General features: G+C 49.9%; 1 protein-coding gene across 3 annotated transcripts in view; it reads left to right on the top strand.

The window, feature by feature from the left end:
• LOC115467085 (calcipressin-2-like) overlaps window positions 1–23,247 on the top strand; it is a 186,930-nt gene that overhangs the window by 13,226 nt on the left and 150,457 nt on the right. For all 3 annotated transcript variants that reach the window (XM_030198772.1, XM_030198774.1, XM_030198773.1), the window contains exon 2: window positions 2,467–2,693. In XM_030198772.1, the coding sequence (XP_030054632.1) occupies window positions 2,469–2,693 (225 nt within the window). In that variant the 5' untranslated portion in view covers window positions 2,467–2,468. The remainder of the gene's footprint in view (window positions 1–2,466; window positions 2,694–23,247) is intronic.

The following is a 23,247-nucleotide window of genomic DNA, read 5'->3' as shown; positions in this document are numbered from 1 at the left end:
ATGCAAAGTGATGCACTTAGGGAGTAGAAATCCACGGGAGAAGTATGTGTTAGGCGGGGAGAGTCTGATAGTTACGGACTGGAAGAGGGATCTTGGGGTGATAGTATCTGAGGATCTGAAGGCGACGAAACAGTGTGACAAGGCGGTGGCCGTAGCCAGAAGGTTGCTAGGCTGTATAGAGAGAGGTGTGACCAGCAGAAGAAAAGAGGTGTTGATGCCCCTGTATAAGTCGTTGGTGAGATCTGGAGGCTGTAAAAAAAATGGAAGCGGTGCAAAGAAAAGCTACGAGAATGGTATTTTATTTTATTTATTTATTTTATTGCATTTGTATCCCACATTTTCCCACCTATTTGCGGGCTCAGTGTGGCTTACAATACATTGTAAATAATGGAAATATGATTTGTTACAAATCAGTTATGGATTACATTGTGAGAAGTTAAGCGAAGACAGAGTTAAGGTATCGTTAGGGAATAGGACAAGGAAAAGAACAATGGAAAGAGACAACGGGAAATTACTAGGGTAATAGAACCTTAGCAAAAGAACATTCGGTATAACATTTTCTGTGAGTGAAGGTTTAAGTGTGATAAAATTACGGGGGATGAGAGTTCAGAAAAGAATGTATTGGTGTGTTTCTGGAACAGTGAGTGTGGACTTCATGTGTATTGATCCTTACAGTATGGGATTTGCGTTACAAGACATATGAGGAGAGACTTGCGGACCTGAACATGTGTACCCTGGAGGAAAGGAGAAACAGGGGTAGTATGATACAGACGTTCAAATATTTGAAAGGTATTAATCCGCAAACGAACCTTTTCCGGAGATGGGAGGGCGGTAGAACGAGAGGTCATGATATGAGAGTGAAGGGAGGCAGACTCAAGAAAAATGTCAGGAAGTATTTTTTCACGGAGAGAGTGGTAGATACTTGGAATGCCCTCCCACGGGAGGTGGTGGAGATGAAAACGGTAACGGAATTCAAGCATGCGTGGGATAAACATAAAGGAATCCTGTGCAGAAGGAATGGATCCTCAGAAGCTTAGCCGAGATTGGGAGGCGGGGCTGGTGTTTGGGTGGTGGGGCTAGTTCTGGGCAAGACTTCTACGGTCTATGTCCTGAAAATGGCAGATACAAATACAAGAAGTAGTAGCACATATGAGTTTATCTTGTTGGGCAGACTAGATGGACCATGCAGGTCTTTTTCTGCCGTCATCTACTATGTTGCTATGTATGTAGAATAGTGCCTAATCTGTGCCTAACTTAAGTCACCTGCTGAAATCAGGCGTAAATACTGGCACTTAAGCACGGTTTAGGCAAATTCTGTAAAAATGCTTGTAACTCATAGGACCCCCCCCCCCCCCCCCCCCCAAATATGTCATAGAATTTACGTACAGGTCGTTATAGATTTATAATCTGCACGTAGATTCCAGTTAAGGCCATACCAATAATTAGTCGTTAGCCACCAATTATTTGCAGTGATTGGCTCAATCAATTAAGTTGTGCGTGCAAATCGGCAGTGTGCACTGATTTGTGTGCACAACGTTAGTCACCATGTATAGAATCTCCTGGGTTAATGTAGGCCTTCTGAATAAGAGACCTAAACTAAATTGTGCCATGATCACTGCTCTATATTTATAATGCCACAGTCTATATACTTGGAGTGCAGGCGTAGCCTAATGGTTAGTGCAGTGGACTAATAACCAGGGGACAGGGTGCATTTCCCATTGTGGCTCTTTGTGACCCTGAACAAGTCACTAAACTAGGGGTGGGTGACCTTTATATACAGAAGACTGCATGAATTCCAGTACTATCCCTGGTGGGCCACAACATTACGTAATGTCAGAACTGGAGCTCCATAGAACACCTGTGATAAATAAATAAAAATGTAACTAAAAATGGTGGCTATTTTGAAAATATTTGTGAAATCCAGTATGTAAAATCACCAGAACTCTGGTTAATGATTTCTGTGTATACTTCCCATGATCTTGTGGGCCGCAGGTTGCACACCCCTACTGTAAACCCTCTATTGATGAAGCCATTGAGGACAGAGAAAAGTATATGTATATAATATCTAAACCATTTTAGTTGTGCCCTAGTAAGGTAGTATATCAAATGCATTACCTTTACCCTTACCCTTTGAGTAGTAGTTCTGAATACATGCTGGCATTTAACTTAAACTGGAGATATCCAGATACACTGGAACATTGTTCTCAGTATATCTAGATATAGCTCATGCTGATTCTTTCTGGTTGTCCTGAAAACAGGTTGTGGATGAGAAGGCGGGTTGCCCTGTAGAAGTATATTGAGATGTACTAGATTTTTTTTACCTTCAAGCACATTATACTATAATGTGTACCAGCAGGTCATAGAGTAGCATATTGGGACAAATGAAAGAAGGGTATGAGGTCAAAAGAAAGAAAATAAAATGTCAAGCATAATTTAGAAATCTCATTTTTTTTCCCGTGCCATCAGAGATGAAGGAAGAATCCTTTTTTATTGGAATGAGAGACACCAGCCATCACAGCTGCATCCCTGAGGGCAGGCAGCTTCTGCTGCTCTGCTGTATAGATAATTACAAAGACATCACAAGATATTTTGCTGGGGAAGACTTCCACAGCATTACTGACTTCAATGATCTTCCAACCTCCCTCTTTGTCTGTAATGTGCACCAGTCTGTCTTCCAAGGTGACCACAACAAGGTAAGATGCCCAATTTATATTTGTGATTTCCAAGATACATTTTGGTTTGTGGTAAATTTTTTCATTTTACATCGGCCAGTTTCTAAATAGTGATGCAGTGCTTGTTTATTACCATCATATTGTGTGTGGGGTGGGGTGGGGTGGGGGGGGATTGTATTAGAACCTTAAATAATGTTGGAATCAGAGGTCTGATAGCAGACAGCGTAGCAAGAAATACAGAATGGCTGTTCCGTTTTTTTTTTTTTTTTTGCAAGATTTTCTTTGCCTTCTTTGGTCAGAAGTTCAAAAGCAACTGAACAAAAGCAACAGATGAAAGAGGTAGGTTCTATTGATTTTATCCTTATTTTCTTTATTGCTGGTTTCTTATATGGAACGTTATAGAATGTAAAACATTAACAAGCTATTTGTCACAGTTAGGCTGATTCACTAAAACAGAGTAACCTGTGATACTATAATCATAGTTCACTGACCTTCTTATAATCGAAAGAGAAAAACGCCTATAGTGCGACCCAAATCGGGAGATAGACGTTTATCTCCCAAAAACGAATAAATCAGTATAATGGAAACAAAACTTTCAGAGCGTCCGTTTCGCTCGTACGCTCAGATACAAACGCCCAAATAAGGGGCATGTCGGGGGCATGTTAGGGGTGGTGTTACGAGGTGGTCGTCTACAACGTATAACGGATAGCGAAATGATTTTGGGTGGGCGGGAACATGGGCGTCATTGCTTAGACCTGAAATAAAAGCGACCAGAGCAAGGGGGAAATCGTCTTTAGACCCATTAGCGATTGTGTGGAGTTGGAGAGTGGCAAGATCGGTGTTGGGAGAGCTGAATTGTTGGTTGCAGAGAAAGCTGAGTGTGTGGAGTACCTGTCTGTCTGCCCTAGTCGGAAGGTTGTCACCCTCACCTGCCTCTTTTGTGTCTTACCTTTTGACCTTTCCCTACTCCTCCTCCTTGCTCTATCGGTCCCTTCCCCTCCCCCTATCCCTCTCCATTCACTGTTCCCACATGTATATTGTATTCCCTGACCTCCCTTTGTCTCTGTGTTCCCTGTACTGTTTGGCTAGTGAGTGGCCAGAGGGCGTGGTGGCTGGCAGTGAGAGATCTGTGTGCTGTTCTTGTGTTAATACTACTAGTACTAATACTTGCACTGGTGGGGATATGGATGCAGTTAATGCACTGGTGGCTGGCATGGTAGAGGAAGAGGCCACACACCGCAGGAGGTATTCACGGCCCCGAGTGTTCAGGCCCTGCACCACCTTCCTACACCTCACTGACCAGCAGTGTCTAACAAGGTTCAGGTTTGATAGGGCGACCATCGTGCAGCTTTGTGAGCAGCTGAAACCCCTCCTTCAGCCCCAGACCCGTAGGAATAACCCCATCCCTGTCCACCTCAAAATCACTGCCTCTCTCTCATAGGCGTAGTTTGAGTGTTTCATTTGGGGGGGGCAAAGGATGGGGCGGAGCATATTAGCATATTCATTTGCATATATACATATGCAAATGAATATGCTAATATGGAGGAAGGAATTGAAATTTACAGGCAAAATATCACAGATACACATTTCAAAAAGCTGAAATATTTCAATTAATAAATTCTGAATAAAATACTTTTTTCTGCCTTTGTTGTCTGATCATTTAGTTTTTCTATTCGCTTTGGTCCCAGTGTCTTCTGTTTTATGCAGTGTCGTCTTTCCAGTAGGCTTCCCTCTGCTCCCCACCCTCCCAGTACCATCCATCTCTTGCTCCTTCCCTCTGCTCCCCACCCCTCCCAGTCCCATCCATCTCCTGCTCCTTCCCTCTGCTCCCCACCCCTCCCAGTCCCATCCATCTCCTGCTTCTTCCCTCTGCTCCCCACCCCTCCCAGTCCCATCCATCTCCTGCTCCTTCCCTCTGCTCCCCTCCTCTCCCATTCCCATCCATCTCCTGCTCCTTCCCTCTGCTCCCCTCCTCTCCCAGTCCAATCCATCTCCTGGTCCTTCCCTCTGCTCCCCACCCCTCCCAGTCCCATCCATCTTCCCTCTGCTCCCCACCCCTCCCAGTCCCATCCATCTCCTGCTCCTTCCCTCTGCTCCCCACCCTTCCCAGTCCCATCCATCTCCTGCTCCTTCCCTCTGCTCCCCTCCTCTCCCAGTCCCATCTATCTCCTGGTCCTTCCCTCTGCTCCCCACCCCTCCCAGTCTTATCCATCTCTTGCTCCTTCCCTCTGCTCCCCACCCCTCCCAGTCCCATCCAACTCTTGCTCCTTCCCTCTGCTCCCCACCCCTCCCAGTTCCATCCATCTTCCCTCTGCTGCCCCCCCCCGCGAGGTCCAGGATCGTGACTCCGTTTACCCCCTCTCTTCCTCCCTCCCTCCGGCGCAGGCAGCAGTCTTCTTCAACCTTTCTGTGCTCCTGGCAGCGGTAGCGACGTACATGCTGCCTTCGGTCTGCCCCGGAAGCCTTCTCTTCAAGTTCCTGTTCCCACCTATGTGGGAACAGGAACTTGAAGAGAAGGCTTCGGGGCAGAGCCGAAGGCAGCGTGTACGTCGCTACCGCTGCCAGGAACACAGAAAAGCGAAGAAGCATGCTTGCTGCCTGCGCCGGAGGGAGGGAGGAAGAGAGGGGGTAGACGGACACGCTCGTCTCCGTCCGCTTCACTTCCCTGCCCTCTCTGTCTGCGTCCCACCCGAAAGGAAATGACATCAGAGGAAGGCGGGACGCAGACAGAGAGGGAAGCGAAGCGGAAGTAGACGAGCGCGTGCCTGCTTGTTTTTTTTTTTAACTACTGGCGCCAGTCTCACGTCGTCGTTGTTTGGGGGGGCATTGCCCCCCCTCGCCCCCCCCCCCCAGTCTACGCCCATGCTCTCTCTCTGTCCTGGCCACTGGGTGTTTTCAATCTGTATTAGCTGCTAACACAGGGCTCACCCAGGCTTCTATTTCACACTGTCTCACCCAGTTCCTGGATGCCTTTCTAACTCACACCTCTCACTACATCACTTTCCCCACCACCCCCCAGGCCCTGCACAAGAACATGGCTGCCTTCTATGCTGTTGCTAGATTCCCCTCGGTCATAGGTGTGATTGACTGCACACACGTCGCACTCAGACCCCCCGGCCACACGAAGCCACCTACAGAAACAGGAAGGCATTTCATTCTATGAACATGCAAGTTGTGTGTAATGCCCAGGGGGAGATATTAGACGTGTGTGCCAGGTACCCTGGTTCCACCCACGATGCCTACATCCTACAGCACTCGGGCATCTTCCGCAGGTTTGAACGAGGGGAGTTCACTGGTGGATGGCTACTAGGTAAGTGCAACATGGATGTACCCATACTATACCTCCTCCACTGGACAACTCTCCGCCCTGCCTTCCTCCACCTCACTCTACAACCCACTATCCTAATCCCCCCTTCCCCCCTGTACCTGCTCCAAGCAATACACACTTATCTATCTCATTCTGTTTTCTCCAAAGGTGACCGAGGCTACCCGCAGAGGACGTGGCTCATGACCCCCGTGGTGCACCCACAACCAGGGCAGAAGAAATCTACAACAGGAGGCATCGGAGCACCCAGGGGATCATCGAGCGGACCTTTGGCTTGGTAAAAAACTGGTTTTGCTGTCTGGACCGGTCTGGAGGAGAGCTGCTCCACAGTCCAGAAAAGGTGGCCAAGATCTTTGTGGCGTGCTGCATGCTGCACAATTTGACCCAGCGCAGAGGACAGGCCCTCCCAGAGGAGCCACAGCCACCAGAGGAGGCCCCAGATGAGCAGGAAGAGGAGCCACCTCCACCCCCAGCCCACAGAGCAGAGCTCACTGCTTGCCAGCTTGGCGTCAGAGCCAGACAAAGACTCATAGAAACAAGTTTTCTGTGAAAGTAAGTGCACATTTATTTGTATTATTCACATGTGTTACCATCACACCCCGCACCAGCACCCACCAACCCTCACCCTCCAGCATGTGCTGTCACTTTCCCCGTCCCCTCCCCCGTCCCCTCTTACCCCTCCCACGGACTTCCTTTGCAGCTGGTGCTGCAGGGGAAGTCTGTTCAGACTCCTCTGATGGGCTGCTCCCACTGTCCTCCTCCGTATCCACATAGCAGCCTGCGGCTTCGGCTGCGCTGTGGACATCCGGCCACCTTGTTGGCTGTAGCCTGGCCACAGGATCCAGAAGGGGAGCTGGTTTGGTGGGTGCTGAACTAGTGGCTGCGGAGGCGGACGATCTCAACGCCCACCTCTTAGCTGGCGGTTGCTGCCCACTGGAGGAGGTGGATGGCAGGTCTTGCTGCAGCAGCACCTGTGGAGTAGGTGCTGTGACCTGAGGGCGCAGGCCTTCAATGCTGTGCTGCAGCTGTTGGAGTTGCTGGAGCACCTCCTGGTGGGCTTGGTGCTGCGCCTGGAGCAGTTCCTGGTGGGCTTGGCGCTGCGCCTGCAGTGCCTCCCGCTGCAGCTCTAATTTTTGCTGCCGGTACTCCTCCAAGCACACATTGTGCTGCTGCAAATCAGTGGCCAGCCGCAGTAGTTGCCAGCCCGCAACCTTGGAGTCATCTTTCTCTGCGCATATCCAGCAGATAGCCAAGTCCTGTCGCTTCTTTCTCTTTAACATCAGCAAAATTCGCCCTTTCCTCTCTGAGCACACCACCCGTACTCTCGTCCACGCTCTCATTACCTCTCGCCTTGACTACTGCAACCTACTCCTTACTGGCCTCCCACTTAGCCATCTATCCCCCTTCAATCTGTTCAGAACTCTGCTGCACGTCTTATATTCCGCCTGAACCGATATACTCATATCACCCCTCTTCTCAGGTCACTTCACTGGCTTCCGATCAGATACAGCATACAGTTCAAGCTTCTCCTTCTTACCTACAAATGCACTCAGTCTACAGCCCCTCATTACCTCTCTACCCTCATTTCCCCTTACGTTCCCGCCCGTAACCTCCGCTCACAGGACAAATCCCTCCTCTCAGTACCCTTCTCCACCACCGCCAACTCCAGGCTCCGCTCATTCTGCCTCGCCTCACCCTAGGCTTGGAATCAACTTCCTGAGCCCTTACGCCAAGCCCCCTCCCTACTCATCTTCAAATCCTTGCTCAAAGCCCACCTCTTCAATGTTGCTTTCGGCACCTAACCTTTATACCTTTCAGGAAATCTAGACTGCCCCTATTTGACTGACTGTACATTTGTCCTTTAGATTGTAAGCTCCTTTGAGCAGGGACTGTCCTTCTAATTTTTCTCCGAGGACAAGCAGGCTGCTTGTTCTCACTGATGGGTGACGTCCACGGCAGCCCCTCCAATCGGAAACTTCACTAGCAAAGGCCTTTGCTAGTCCTCGCGCGCCCATGCGCACCGCGCATGCACGGCCGTCTTCCCGCCCGAACCGGCTCGTGTTCGTCAGTCTTCTTTTGTCCGCGATCGGTACGGTCGTGTTTTCGCCGTGTCGGGCCCCGCAAAGTCGACCTCGCGCGTTCTTCGTGTTGTTTCAAAAAAAAAACCATTCTGTGTGAGAAAAGACTCTTTGGTCTTTTTTCCCCCGCTATTTTCAGCTTTTTCGCCCCGGTAAGTTTTCTTTCGTCGTCGGGGTAGGCCGCTTTTAGGCCTCGGGTCGAAGTTTTCTTCCCCTTGTTGTTCGGGTGCCTTTTCCGCCATTTCAACTTTTGATCTCGCCGGCGTGATTTTTCCGCCCATGACATCGAAGTCTCCCAGCGGCTTCAAGAAGTGCACCCAGTGCGCCCGGGTCATCTCGCTCACTGACAGGCACGCGTCGTGTCTTCAGTGCTTGGGGGCTTGGCACCGCCCGCAGGCCTGTAGTCTGTGTTCCCTTTTGCAAAAGCGGACTCAGGTAGCGAGATTGACCCAGTGGAACGTTTTGTTCTCGGGCTCTTCGTTGGCATCGGCACCGGGGGTATCGAGTGCATCGACGTCTTCAGCGTCCAGAACTTCATCCTCGGCCGCCAGTGCATCGAGTGCATCGAGGCATCGGCCCTCTGCATCGGCGCTGAGACATCGGACAGCTGCATCGACGTCGGTGGTACCGGGACCTCGTCGGCTGATGTCGTCGGACGGTGGTGCTTCGTCTGGAGTGCAGGTGAGGGCTGTCCATTCCCCTGCTGGTGGCGGTGAGCCTTCGGGTGGGTCTCCCCCTACCCTGAGGGCTCCTGCGGTACAGGCCCCCCCGAGACCGACCTCCTTCGGCCTCGGCCCCGAGGACAGCGACGGCTGGATTCTAGTCCTCCTCGTCGGTGCCGGGAAGCTCCGGTGACATGCTTCGTTCCAAGAAGTCGAAGAAGCATCGTCATCGGTCTCCTTCCCTGTGTCGGCACCGAGAGCTCTGGGTCGCCGAGGGAGTCGGCACCCCAGCAGGCATCGGCGCCGAGAGGACCGCTCAACCCTCTGTTCAGGAGGTGTCGATGCGCTCCACTCTGGACAGCCCGGAACAGCCTCCACGCCCGGAACAGGTTCTGACGTCGACGCCTGCATCGACCTCCATGCCTTTCTCTGCAGCCGCTCTGAACGAGAGCCTCCGGGCCGTTCTCCCAGAGATTCTGGGAGAGCTGTTGCGCCCTACCCCTCCGGTAACGGTGGTGCTTGCGCCACCGGTACCGTCGAGCGTGGCGCCGGCTGGCCCATCGCCCAGAGGTGAGGTCTCCGGTGCCTGCGTGCGGGTACGGCTGCCGCCGCCTCCCAGGAGGGCTCCCCGACTACGTCGGCGGAGGGAGCTTCGCCGATGCAGGCGAGGGAGTCTACCTCTCGACGCCCCCATCGTGGACGTGGCTCCACAGAGTCGAGTCGGGCACGGTTGCAGACACAGGTCCGTGAACTTGTGTCTGACACCGAGGGTGAGGCCTCGTGGGAAGAGGAGGAAGACCCCAGATATTTCTCTGACGAGGAGTCTGAAGGTCTTCCTTCCGATCCCACTCCCTCTCCTGAGAGACAGCTTTCTCCCCCCGAGAGTCTGTCTTTTGCTTCCTTTGTCCGGGAGATGTCTACGGCCATCCCCTTCCCGGGGTTGTGGAGGACGAGCCCAGGGCTGAAATGTTTGAGCTCCTGGACTATCCTTCTCCACCTAAGGAAGCGTCCACTGTACCCATGCACCATGTCCTAAAAAAGACATTGCTGGCGAACTGGACCAAGCCTTTAACTAATCCCCACATCCCCAAGAAGATCGAGTCCCAGTACCGGATCCATGGGGACCCAGAACTGATGCGCACTCAGTTGCCTCATGATTCTGGAGTTGTGGATCTGGCCCTAAAGAAGGCTAAGAGTTCTAGGGAGCATGCTTCGGCGCCCCCGGGCAAGGACTCTAGAACCTTAGACTCCTTTGGGAGGAAGGCCTACCATTCTTCTATGCTTGTGGCCAAAATTCAGTCCTACCAGCTCTACACAAGCATACACATGCGGAACAATGTGCGGCAGTTGGCGGGCTTGGTTGATACGCTCCCCCCTGAGCAAGCCAAGCCTTTTCAGGAGGTGGTCAGGCAGCTGAAGGCATGCAGAAAATTCCTGGCCAGAGGGGTGTATGACACCTTTGATGTTGCGTCCAGGGCCGCTGCTCAAGGTGTGGTGATGCGCAGACTCTCATGGCTGCGTGCCTCCGACCTGGAGAATAGAATCCAGCAGCGGATTGCGGACTCGCCTTACCGTGCGGATAATATTTTTGGAGAAAAAGTCGAACAGGTGGTAGAGCAGCTCCACCAGCGGGACACCGCATTCGACAAGTTCTCCCGCCGGCAGCCTTCAGCCTCTACCTCTACAGGTAGAGGATTTTTTGGGGGAAGGAAGACTGTTCCCTACTCTTCTGGTAAGCGTAGGTACAATCCTCCTTCTCGACAGCCTGCGGCCCAGACTAAGCCCCAGCGCGCTTGCTCTCGTCAGCAGCGTGCGCCTCAGCCAGGCCCCTCGGCTCCCCAGCAAAAGCAAGGGACGAGCTTTTGACTGGCTCCAGCAGAGCATAGCCGACATCCAAGTGTCAGTGCCGGGCGACCTGCCAGTCGGAGGGAGGTTGAAAGCTTTTCACCAAAGGTGGCCTCTCATAACCTCCGATCAGTGGGTTCTTCAAATAGTCCGGCAAGGATACACCCTCAATTTGGCCTCAAAACCTCCAAATTGTCCACCGGGAGCTCAGTCTTACAGCTTCCAGCACAAGCAGGTACTTGCAGAGGAACTCTCCGCCCTTCTCAGCGCCAATGCGGTCGAGCCCGTGCCATCCGGGCAGGAAGGGCTGGGATTCTATTCCAGGTACTTCCTTGTGGACAAGAAAACAGGGGGGATGCGTCCCATCCTAGACCTAAGGGCCCTGAACAAATATCTGGTCAAAGAAAAGTTCAGGATGCTTTCCCTGGGCACCCTTCTTCCCATGATTCAGGAAAACGATTGGCTATGCTCTCTGGACTTGAAGGATGCCTACACACACATCCTGATACTGCCAGCTCACAGACAGTATCTGCGATTTCAGCTGGGCACACGTCACTTCCAGTACTGTGTGCTACCCTTTGGGCTCGCCTCTGCGCCCAGGGTGTTCACAAAGTGCTTGGCTGTAGAAGCAGCAGCACTTCGCAGGCTGGGGGTGCACGTGTTCCCATATCTCGACGATTGGCTGGTGAAGAACACTTCCGAGGCAGGAGCCCTGCAGTCCATGCAGATGACTATTCGCCTCCTGGAGCTACTGGGGTTTGTGATAAATTATCCAAAGTCCCATCTTCTCCCAGTGCAGAAACTCGAGTTCATAGGAGCTCTGCTGGATTCCCGGACGGCTCGCGCCTATCTCCCAGAGGCGAGAGCCAACAACTTGTTGTCCCTCGTCTCGCGGGTGCGAGCGTCCCAGCAGATCACAGCTCGGCAGATGTTGAGATTGTTAGGCCACATGGCCTCCACAGTTCATGTGACACCCATGGCCCGCCTTCACATGAGATCTGCTCAATGGACCCTAGCTTCCCAGTGGTTTCAGGCTGCTGGGGATCTAGAAGACGTGATCCACCTGTCCACGAGTTTTCTCGAATCCCTGTATTGGTGGACGATTTGGTCCAATTTGACTCTGGGACGTCCTTTCCAACTTTCTCAGCCACAAAAAGTGCTGACCACGGATGCGTCTCTCCTGGGATGGGGAGCTCATGTCGATGGGCTTCACACCCAAGGAAGCTGGTCCCTCCAGGAACGAGATCTGCAGATCAATCTTCTGGAGTTACGAGCGATCTGCAACGCTCTGAAAGCCTTCAGAGATCGGCTTGTCCCACCAAATTATCACCTTCAGACAGGACAACCCAGGTTGCCATGATTACGTCAACAAGCAGGGGGGCACCGGATCTCGACCCCTGTGTCAGGAAGCACGTCAGCATTGTGGCTCTGGGCTCGCCGTCACGGCATGGTGCTCCAAGCCCATTATCTGGCAGGCGTAAACACAGTTTGGCCGACAGGTGAGCAGGATTATGCAACTCACGAGTGGTCGCTCAATTCCCGAGTGGTGTTGCCAGATTCTTCCAAGCGGGGGCACCCCTTGGTGGATCTCTTCGCCATCTCGAGCCACCACAAGTCCCTCCGTTCTGTTCCAGGTTCAGGCCCACGGCAGACTGGCATCGGATGCCTTCCTACTGGATTGGGGGGAGGGTCTGCTGTATGCTTATCCTCCCATACCTCTGGTGGGGAAGACTTTGTTGAAACTCAAGCAAGACCGAGGCACCATGATTCTGATTGCTCCCTTTTTGGCCAGCGTCAGATCTGGTTCCCTCTTCTTCTGGAGTTGTCCTCCGAAGAACCGTGGAGATTGGAGTGTTTTCCGACCCTCATCACACAGGACGAAGGGGCGCTTCTGCATCCCAACCTCCGGTCCCTGGCTCTCACGGCCTGGATGTTGAAAGCGTAGACTTTGCCTCTTTGGGTCTGTCAGAGGGTTTCTCCCGCATCTTGCTTGCTTCCAGAAAAGATTCCACTAAGAGGAGTTACTTCTTTCTATGGAGGAGGTTTGCCATCTGGTGTGACAGCAAGGCCCTAGATCCTCGCTCTTGTCCTACACAGACCCTGCTTGAATACCTTCTGCACTTGTCTGAGTCTGGTCTCAAGACCAACTCTGTAAGGGTTCACCTTAGTGCAATCAGTGCATACCATTACCGTGTGGAAGGTAAGCCGATCTCAGGACAGCCTTTAGTTGTTCGCTTCATGAGAGGTTTGCTTTTGTCAAAGCCCCCTGTCAAGCCTCCTACAGTGTCATGGGATCTCAATATCGTTCTCACCCAGCTGATGAAACCTACTTTTGAGCCACTGAATTCCTGCCATCTGAAGTACTTGACCTGGAAGGTCATTTTCTTGGTGGCAGTTACTTCAGCTCGTAGAGTCAGTGAGCTTCAGGCCCTGGTAGCCCAGGCCCCTTACACTAAATTTCATCATAACAGAGTAGTCCTCCGCACTCACCCTAAGTTCTTGCGAAAGGTTGTGTCGGAGTTCCATCTGAACCAGTGAATTGTCTTGCCAACATTCTTTCCCCGTCCTCATTCCTGCCCTGCTGAACGTCAGCTGCACACATTGGACTGCAAGAGAGCATTGGCCTTCTACCTGGAGCGGACACAGCCCAACAGACAGTCCGCCCAATTGTTTGTTTCTTTTGATCCCAATAGGAGGGGAGTGGCTGTGGGGAAACGCACCATATCCAATTGGCTAGCAGATTGCATTTCCTTCACTTACGCCCAGGTTGGGCTGACTCTTGAGGGTCATGTCACGGCTCATAATGTTAGAGCCATGGCAGCGTCGGTAGCCCACTTGAAGTCAGCCTCTATTGAAGAAATTTGCAAAGCTGCGACGTGGTCATCTGTCCACACATTCACATCTCATTACTGCCTGCAGCAGGATACCCGACGCGACAGTCGGTTCGGGCAGTCAGTTCTTCAGAACCTGTTTGGGTTTAGGATCCAACTCCACCCCCCGAGGGCCCTGTTTGTTCTGTCCAGGCTGCACTCTCAGTTAGTTGGTAAATTTTTTTAGGTCAATCTCAGTATGTCCTCGCCGTTGCGAGGCCCAATTGACCATGTTGTTGTTTTGAGTGAGCCTGGGGGCTAGGGATACCCCATCAGTGAGAACAAGCAGCCCTGCTTGTCCTCGGAGGAAGCGAATGCTACATACCTGTAGAAGGTATTCTCCGAGGACAGCAGGCTGATTGTTCTCACAAACCCGCCCGCCTCCTCTTTGGAGTTGTGTCTTCCCTTGTCTTTGTCTTGCTACATACGGGACTGACGAACACGAGCCGGTTCGGGCGGGAAGACGGCCGCGCATGTGCGGTGCGCATGGGCGCGCGAGGACTAGCAAGGCCTTTGCTAGTGAAGTTTCGATTGGAGGGGCTGCCGTGGACGTCACCCATCAGTGAGACAATCAGCCTGCTGTCCTCGGAGAATACCTTCTACAAGGTATGTAGCATTCGCTAAATTGTACAGCGCTGCGTAACCCTAGTAGCGCTTTAGAAATGTCAAGTAGTAGTAGTAGTTGCCTCCTTGGCTGGATGGCCTCTGGCGAGGAGCTGGCCCCCTATGTGCATCCTGCTCATCAGCAAAGTCAACGGTGTAGAGGTCCAGCTCTGCTGGTGGTTCTGGTGGAGGTTGAGCCTCTACTGCTGGTTCTGCTGCTGCAGGTGGTGGAGGTACAGCCTCTACTGCTGCTGCTGCAGCAGGTGGTGGAGGCAGAGGCTGTGCTGCTGGTGCTGCAGGCGGTGGAGGTTGAGGCTGTACTGCTGCTGCAGGCAGTGGAGGTTGAGGCTGTACTGCTGGTGTAGGCCTTTATTGGGATTGGAGGCCACTAGGGCCAGCCTCGTCAGAGTCATCACCTGTATAGCACAAGGGTGAGGAAGTGTGTTGGTGAAAATAACCCACTTTTGTCTTTCAGCATTCATATACATTGCCCCACACTTCATGACCCAGCAAAGAGAGATGGTGAGGAGGAATGGAATTGACACCCATGTGAAAGAGAGCACCACAGGCAGCTGGGTACAGGTGGTGGACGGACAGCCAAGAGAGGGACACCGCTCACAACTTTGTGGACAAGCTGTTTGTTGTATATTTGTTAAAGTGAAGGACATTTGAGCATGTCTTGTGTTACTACTGACTTGGTAGACTGCCTAGAACTGCTTTATGACCCCGATTACAGGCTCCTTAAGTTGCATGCATGTGGCCCACACTGACTAGAGCACAGAGGTGACAGAAGGAAATAGGCACAGTTTGGTGATGGGAAAATAGGAGGGAGTAGGAAGGGCCCCAAAGTTGTGCCACAGTAGTAACCTACACACACCCATAGGAGCCAAGTGTAAAGTATTATTGGGGGGTGCTAAGCCCAGTCAAAGAACCCTTCCCTGGACACCTACATGATATTTCCTCAATATTGGGGGTGCTCAAACACCCACAGCACCCACAGAGTCTACTCAAATAGAGCTTACAATTTAATTAAGATGCACACACAGGACAAGTAAGAGGGAAGCCAATGAATACGGTAGGGATAGGGAGTAAGGGTACAGAGCAAGTGAGTAGGGGTTAGGAGGTCAGGACACCATCATAAAGGTGGGCGTTTATTCCACATATGAAGACAGCCTGAGACACACCCTGGTGAAACTCCTCCCCCCACCTCCCTCCTCCTGCCCCCCACTCCTCACCTCCCTCCCCCTGGCCCCAACTTCTATAACACAGTGTAGTGCAGCACAACAGATACCCCAACCTCATAATGGACAACCTACCTGAGCCCTCAGGGTGGGCCAAGGTGTCAAGGGACCCGATCCCGTGGATGCCCTCCTGGGGTAGGAGAGCGTGAACCATCAGCTCCATGGGGGTGAGGTTGGCTGTGTCATGTGCAGCGGGATTGGCCCCAGCCTTCCTCCTCACATCCCTCCTCAGCTTGCGCCACTTCCGCTTAAGGCCCTCGACGTCTCTCCCGCAATGGAAGACTGCATTTAGCCTGTCACGTACCGCCTCCCATTCCCGCTGCTTTGTGGTCGCAGCCAGCCTCTGCCCTGTGGGAGCAAACAGATTGGCGTGCCTTTGCTGTATCTCCTGCACCAGGAGCTCCACCTCTGCATCTGAGAAATTACCCTTCTGGGTTGGGGGCTGGCGTGGCGGCATTGTACCAATGGGGTTTCGAAATACGGAGTGGGGCGTTTATATCGTCTCCAGGAATGCCCATGTTGGAAGGGGGATAGGCGTGTCTGATATGGGCGCTTTAATTTTGATTATACACACAATTCCTAAACGTCGCCCAGCTGATGGTAGCGATTTGAAGCTCGTGATTTTGATTATGGGTAGATAACTATGGGCGGTCCCCACCTGCCTTCCCCTTCTTGATTGCCATTTAACCCGGCGATTTTGTGCACTGGGACTTTGGCAGTTCTGATTCACATTAGTTCACCACGTTTTACCCCTCACTTATATTAAGGTTTGTGTTTGGCCAGGTATGCTTCGGTGCACCTGTGTATTTTGGGGGGTTGTTATTTGTGGTTGCCCTCAGCCCACAACGCTTCCGTTTCCATCCTTTGAGCCTCTTCCTGTCTCCCATTCTCTCTGCCTGGTTGTAGCAGACAGTCTGTGGGAGCTAAGAAATTGCTACAGTCGTACCAAATCAAGCACCCCTCGGCAAGGGTCCTTTCACTGAGGCAGACATCCAGCTAATGTTCCAGAAGATAGAAGGCGCACTACACATTCTTGAAACAGACGTTCATAGGTAAGCTCTTATTTCTCTGCCACCCTCTTCTCTTCTGCTCATTATCAAGGAGTGTCCATTCACTGTATGTAGTCTGCAGTCATCTCTTAGCTCTCTTTTCACCAGGTTCCTGTGCACTGGTTGGAGGCCATCAGCCCCATACTGTGTGGTTCTGCCAGGTCCTCAATGCTGTGGGCCAGCTGTTGCAGCTGCTGTATTGGTTCCCGGTAGTTCAATCCTTTGTTTTGTGTGCTGAACCCCAGTCCTCATTATGAATGGCCCACCCATTCTCACTTTTGATAGGAGGGGGAGGGGGAACAATATAAGCAATTCATGTTGTACCACAGTATTGAACACAGTCCTACAATCCTCCACAGTGCTGGAACAACAACATTTCTAACATGTAGCTGCAACACTAGTTTCAAGGTGGCCACAGGTACTGCCTACTGAGCCCTTAAGACATGGTGAGGGAGAGAGTTTGTGGTTACAGGTCCAAACCCAAATTACCTGCATGTAGCTACAACCTGGTGGCTGCCGTGGCCTAGTGTTTAGATCACCAGCCTTGTAATCACAAGGTTGCCGGTTCAATTCCCACTGCTGCACCTTGTGATCTAGAGCGAGCCACTTAACCCTCCATTGCCTCAGGTACAAACTTACAGTCCTGGGACAGGGAAAGACCTGGAATGTAGTCACCTTGACCATGCTACTGAAAAAGGTGTGAGCAAACACCACAATAATGAACACCATATTTATTTGTGCCCTTCTGTAACTCTTGTATTATATTGCAACTGTGATGCAGTAAGCCTCCATCTAATGGTTTTCCCATTGTTTTCCCTTTTCTCCTCAGCACTATATACCATTGCAGATGCATAGAAATGTGAAAAGATGAGGCAGCTGTTGTAGCTCCTTGGTGCCCCCCCCCCCCCCCCACCAATTTGGTATGGTTGTGGGTAAGGGTGTCTGGTGATCACACTGAGAAAACATCATGTATGTGCTACCTAGGGTTATGTGCAAGAGTGTACTTGGCAGATCACAAGTGCTAGACAACAAATCTATTATTATGCGACTCTGTGCTGTGGGGCTGTATGGTAAGGGGGGAGGGAGAGAGGCTGGATGGCCTTTGTGTCCCTCAACGTAAATAGCATCCAGCCTCCGCGGGCCCACCCCCCTGCACATAGGGCCATGGAGGTTGGAATGAACAGGTGGGCTTCTGTATGGGCACCATTATCACAGACATGCATCAGCTTTCTCATTCACACTTCACATTTCAGGCAATGCATATTGCTGCCTCCTCTCACATCAACAGCACCATTTGGTTATATGTAGTGCACAACGCACACACTGTTAGTTAAAATGTGAGGCCATGACATCCAGTAAAAGATTGTAAGCTGTATGAGCAGGGACTGTCTTTCTTCTATGTTTGTGCAGCGCTGCGTATGCCTTGTAGCGCTATAGAAATGCTGAATAGTAGTAGTAGTAGATCTGGGATAGATATGTTATTACTTAGTAGTTGGCTATTAGCCACATGGAAAGTGATATTGTACAGGACATTTGCATTATTCAATAAATATATTTACAAATCAGTACAGGTGTCCTGTTTTTGAATACTTACGGCGAGCCCTGAGGTGCCGTCGCACTGCCCGGATGAGATCTGGCCTCTCCCGCCTCACACGGCGGAACCTCCTCCTCAGGGACTCCAGGTCCCTGTGAACCCCGAAGCTTCTGTAAGATATAAGTTTGTAGAGCAGGAGTCAGGGGATGGTCCTTCTTGCCCTCTGCACACACATTCATTTGTCAATCAAATAGCAGAGAGGGTCAACACTGTTGGGGGGGGGGGGACCACCTCCATTGGTACAGATTTATAGGAGCCATCTTTTTAAAATTTTGGGGGGTGCTACCCCCAGTGGAGATCACCCCTCCCTGGACACATACAAGGAATTTATTCAATATTGGGGGTGCTCAAGCACCCACAGCAGCCACCGAGTTGGCTCCTAAGCAGATGATGCCATAGAGGTGGCCATGAGGCCAGAAAGTACCGTTTGTATGCATTATAATTTATGCTTGTAAAACTACTTTATATGTGTTATCATTACCATGTTATGAAGATCCTTCTGTATGCTATACATTTATTTTGTTAAATGTTTCCACTATTCATGATGTATTGTAAGCCACATTGACCCTGCAAAAAGGTGGGAAAATGTGGGATACAAATGCAAGAAATAATGAAATAACGAAATACCTTATTGTAGGGATATGGGAATGGTCGTCCTTTCAAGTACATACATTTTATTACTGATTGTGCATGTACCCATGTTACTCATTATCCTTGCATGCACACTCCAGTTACTGGCTACATTGATGAGGGAGCTGTTATATGTGTAAGTACAGGTGGGGGGCAAACACTTACCTCTCAAGCCTCTCCCTGATGCGGGACCAGGCTCTCATGGCCTGGAGCCTGGGAGGCAGGTGGTAGTGGGTGATGAAGAGCCTGTGCCGGTGCCTAAGGCATAGCCGCACCAGCAGCAGGCTCTCCTCCTCACTGAAATTTGGCTCCCTCCGTAAGTGCGCCATCTTTTTCAGTGAGAATAGGTGTGGGAAAACAAGTGCCTTATATGGACGTCCTTGCGTGACGGACGTCATTTCATGCACAGCTCCATATATGGATTACCATCCCATATATGGCCCTATCAGCACGTGGACGCCATCGTAAGCATAGACGTCTTTGACGTGCATGCCTGGTTGTTATGCGTGCCGGCCCTTCATGCGTGCGGAACTTGCCTTATGTAGATTAGTATGAAGCACCCGACCCTTTTCACATATACACAATATGCATATAGCTGCATGTTCAGTAGGTGTACAGTGCATGCAGTTCCGGACATCCAGATAGGGCACATATGAGGAATATTCGGTGGAGCAGCATGATCTTTCTGTAGTTGACGCGTATAAACGTCCCTCATATTTTCCTTACATGGATGTCCAGAACAGCATGTACTGTACTTGCGGTACATCTATGCACATTCTTTTACACACTTTCTGATTTGGTCGTTTTCACCTGGAATAATCGAACGTGTTAGGGCGCCCTATTTATTAACGCTTGTGCGCTCCTCATTTGGTCGTTTTGCAACAGGAATAATCGATTGTCGAAAAACGCTCATACTATTTTTTGATTATACATGCCTGATTTTGGACATTTTCGTAAGCACGTCCTAATGCGTACTTGGACGACCTTTCGATTATGCCCCTCTGAGTGTGTTAATTGCTGCTGGCTCCATTGTTTTCAGTGGGATTTATTCACTAAAAAAAAAAAAAAGACACAACCCACATTCACAAGGCACTGGTTACTGTGTTTCAGTGAATCAGCCTGATAACATACAGTGCAGTTTAATTATTACTTTCTCATTGCCGTATCTTTTATGTAATGAAATAACAATATAACAACTTTAACTGATATACAATAACCCCCGATACAAAATATTGAGAAGTATGACATATATTTTAGACCCCTAGTATCATTTAACCTTATTTGCTCTGTATTCATCCCGTCTTTGACTTCAACAGGTTTCCAGTACTTTTTTATCCAATATACGAAGACGTGTATATGTTGTTGTAACATTTTGTAAGCCACATTGAGCCTGCAAATAGGTGGGAAAATGTGGGATACAAGTGCAGCAAATAAATAAATAAATATTTCTTTCACACCATAACATTTGCAATATCAGATTTCTTGACGCCCTTGCCTAGAGTTGATAGGTTCATATCCTTTCTCATCAGAATAAATGTACCCCTTGGTTTTAGTTCCCACCACCCCCACCCCCCCCCCCCCCCCCAAAAAAAAAAAAAACCCAAAACCAAACATTTTGCAGTTTGGTACACAGGATGACAAGCATGTTTCACATTGATTACACAAATCAGAATTAATAACCCAGTTCCGAGTCCTTTAATCAATATAGCATCCGTGTATTATCTTAAATTTCATCTAACAGAAGTACATTACATTACTTCTTATATTCCGTATCTACCCTCAGGGTTCTGTGTGGATTACAAGGAAGAATAAACAGACAGACCCTGCGAATTAACAGCAAATTAGAAAAAGTACAAACTATAATATAAAAGCTCAACATTTTATTTGTTTACAGTAATTTGCTATACTGCCTTTACTAACTCATAGACCTAGGCAGTTTACAATCTAAGTAAAACATACAATATCAGAAAAAGGAGCTACAATAAACTGATGGTGTATAATGTGCTTGAGTTAAAAAAATTCTTCTATATCATCTAAGATTGTCCTGGGTAGTACTCCCTGATTGACTTGAACACTGCAATGTTATCTTTGCCTTAAGGTAGTTACATTTATGACCCAGTGACCTAATTTTACTATCTGGGTTCCCTTTTGAAACAGCATTGTTGTTCACCTACATCATTGTTACCCAGATTTTTCACCTTGTTGTTGGAGACTATTTTATTTATTTTTTATTTTGACATTTATATCCCACGTTTTCAAAGATAATTTGTTTTAATGTGGCTTATAGTAGAACTGTAGAAAATGAACAGTCATTCAGAAAAAACTGTAAAAACTGAACAGTAACAGTTCACTGGAAACAGAGGGGGGTGGAGAAATAGGCTCTTTCCAAACAATGGAGAAGACGTATGATTTTAAATAAAAAGTAATGTTTATTACAGCAAATTGAATCAAAACAGCCGTGTTTCGGCGCCGTGGCACCTTCTTCAGGAGTCTATAAAAACAAATATAAAACATGAATAATGCAAGCAAAAAGCAATCAATAATAAATATATATAAACATTTTTGTAAAAGGAATGGGAAAATAATAAAAGGAATGGAAAAATAATGGAAATCATCATACATATCATATCAAGGATGCGAAAACAAGATCATGAAAATTAAAATACAATTAAAAACACATAATCTGTAAAATGGTGTTGCAAATGAAAATACAACCATAAAAAGGCATAAAGATAACACACAAGAAACATATTGTATAATATCGTGTATATTTATCATAAAACTATAAAGCGAATGCTACATACCTGTAGAAGGTATTCTCCGAGGACAGCAGGCTGATTGTTCTCACTGATGGGTGACGTCCACGGCAGCCCCTCCAATCGGAAACTTCACTAGCAAAGGCCTTTGCTAGTCCTCGCGCGCCCATGCGCACCGCGCATGCGCGGCCGTCTTCCCGCCCGAACCGGCTCGTGTTCGTCAGTCCCATATGTAGCAAGACAAACAAGGGAAGACACAACTCCAAAGGGGAGGCGGGTGGGTTTGTGAGAACAATCAGCCTGCTGTCCTCGGAGAATACCTTCTACAGGTATGTAGCATTCGCTTTCTCCGAGGACAAGCAGGCTGCTTGTTCTCACTGATGGGGTATCCCTAGCCCCCAGGCTCACTCAAAACAACAAACATGGTCAATTGGGCCTCGCAACGGCGAGGACATAACTGAGATTGACCTAACAATTATCCAACTAACTGAGAGTGTAGCCTGGAACAGAATAAACATGGGCCTAGGGGGTGGAGTTGGATTCTAAACCCCGAACAGATTCTGAAGTACTGACTGCCCGAACCGACTGTCGCGTCGGGTATCCTGCTGCAGGCAGTAATAAGATGTGAATGTGTGGACAGATGACCACGTCGCAGCTTTGCAAATCTCTTCAATAGTGGCTGACTTCAAGTGGGCTACCGACGCTGCCATGGCTCTAACATTATGAGCCGTGACATGACCCTCAAGAGCCAGCCCAGCCTGGGCGTAAGTGAAGGAAATGCAATCTGCTAGCCAATTGGATATGGTGCGTTTCCCCACAGCCACTCCCCTCCTGTTGGGATCAAAAGAAACAAACAATTGGGCGGACTGTCTGTTGGGCTGTGTCCGCTCCAGATAGAAGGCCAATGCTCTCTTGCAGTCCAATGTGTGCAGCTGACGTTCAGCAGGGCAGGAATGAGGACGGGGAAAGAATGTTGGCAAGACAATTGACTGGTTCAGATGGAACTCCGACACAACCTTTGGCAAGAACTTAGGGTGAGTGCGGAGGACTACTCTGTTATGATGAAATTTGGTGTAAGGGGCCTGGGCTACCAGGGCCTGAAGCTCACTGACTCTACGAGCTGAAGTAACTGCCACCAAGAAAATGACCTTCCAGGTCAAGTACTTCAGATGGCAGGAGTTCAGTGGCTCAAAAGGAGGTTTCATCAGCTGGGTGAGAACGACATTGAGATCCCATGACACTGTAGGAGGCTTGACGTGGGGCTTTGACAAAAGCAAACCTCTCATGAAGCGAACAACTAAAGGCTGTCCTGAGATCGGCTTACCTTCCACACGGTAATGGTATGCACTAATCGCGCTAAGGTGAACCCTTACAGAGTTGGTCTTGAGACCACACTCAGACAAGTGCAGAAGGTATTCAAGCAGGGTCTGTGTAGGACAAGAGCGAGGACCTAGGGCCTTGCTGTCACACCAGACGGCAAACCTCCTCCATAGAAAGAAGTAACTCCTCTTAGTGGAATCTTTTCTGAAAGCAAGCAAGATTCGGGAGACACCCTCTGACAGACCCAAAGAGGCAAAGTCTACGCTCTCAACATCCAGGCCGTGAGAGCCAGAGACTGGAGGTTGGGATGCAGAAGCGCCCCTTCGTCCTGTGTGATGAGGGTCGGAAAACACTCCAATCTCCACGGTTCTTCGGAGGACAACTCCAGAAGAAGAGGGAACCAGATCTGACGCGGCCAAAAAGGAGCAATCAGAATCATGGTGCCTCGGTCTTGCTTGAGTTTCAACAAAGTCTTCCCCACCAGAGGTATGGGAGGATAAGCATACAGCAGACCCTCCCCCCAGTCCAGGAGGAAGGCATCCGATGCCAGTCTGCCGTGGGCCTGAAGCCTGGAACAGAACTGAGGGACTTTGTGGTTGGCT

This window comes from Microcaecilia unicolor, chromosome 3 (genome assembly GCF_901765095.1).
Source record: "Microcaecilia unicolor chromosome 3, aMicUni1.1, whole genome shotgun sequence".
In the NCBI taxonomy this organism is placed as follows: Eukaryota; Metazoa; Chordata; class Amphibia; order Gymnophiona; family Siphonopidae; genus Microcaecilia; species Microcaecilia unicolor.
This window is presented reverse-complemented; position numbering and strand designations above follow the sequence as displayed.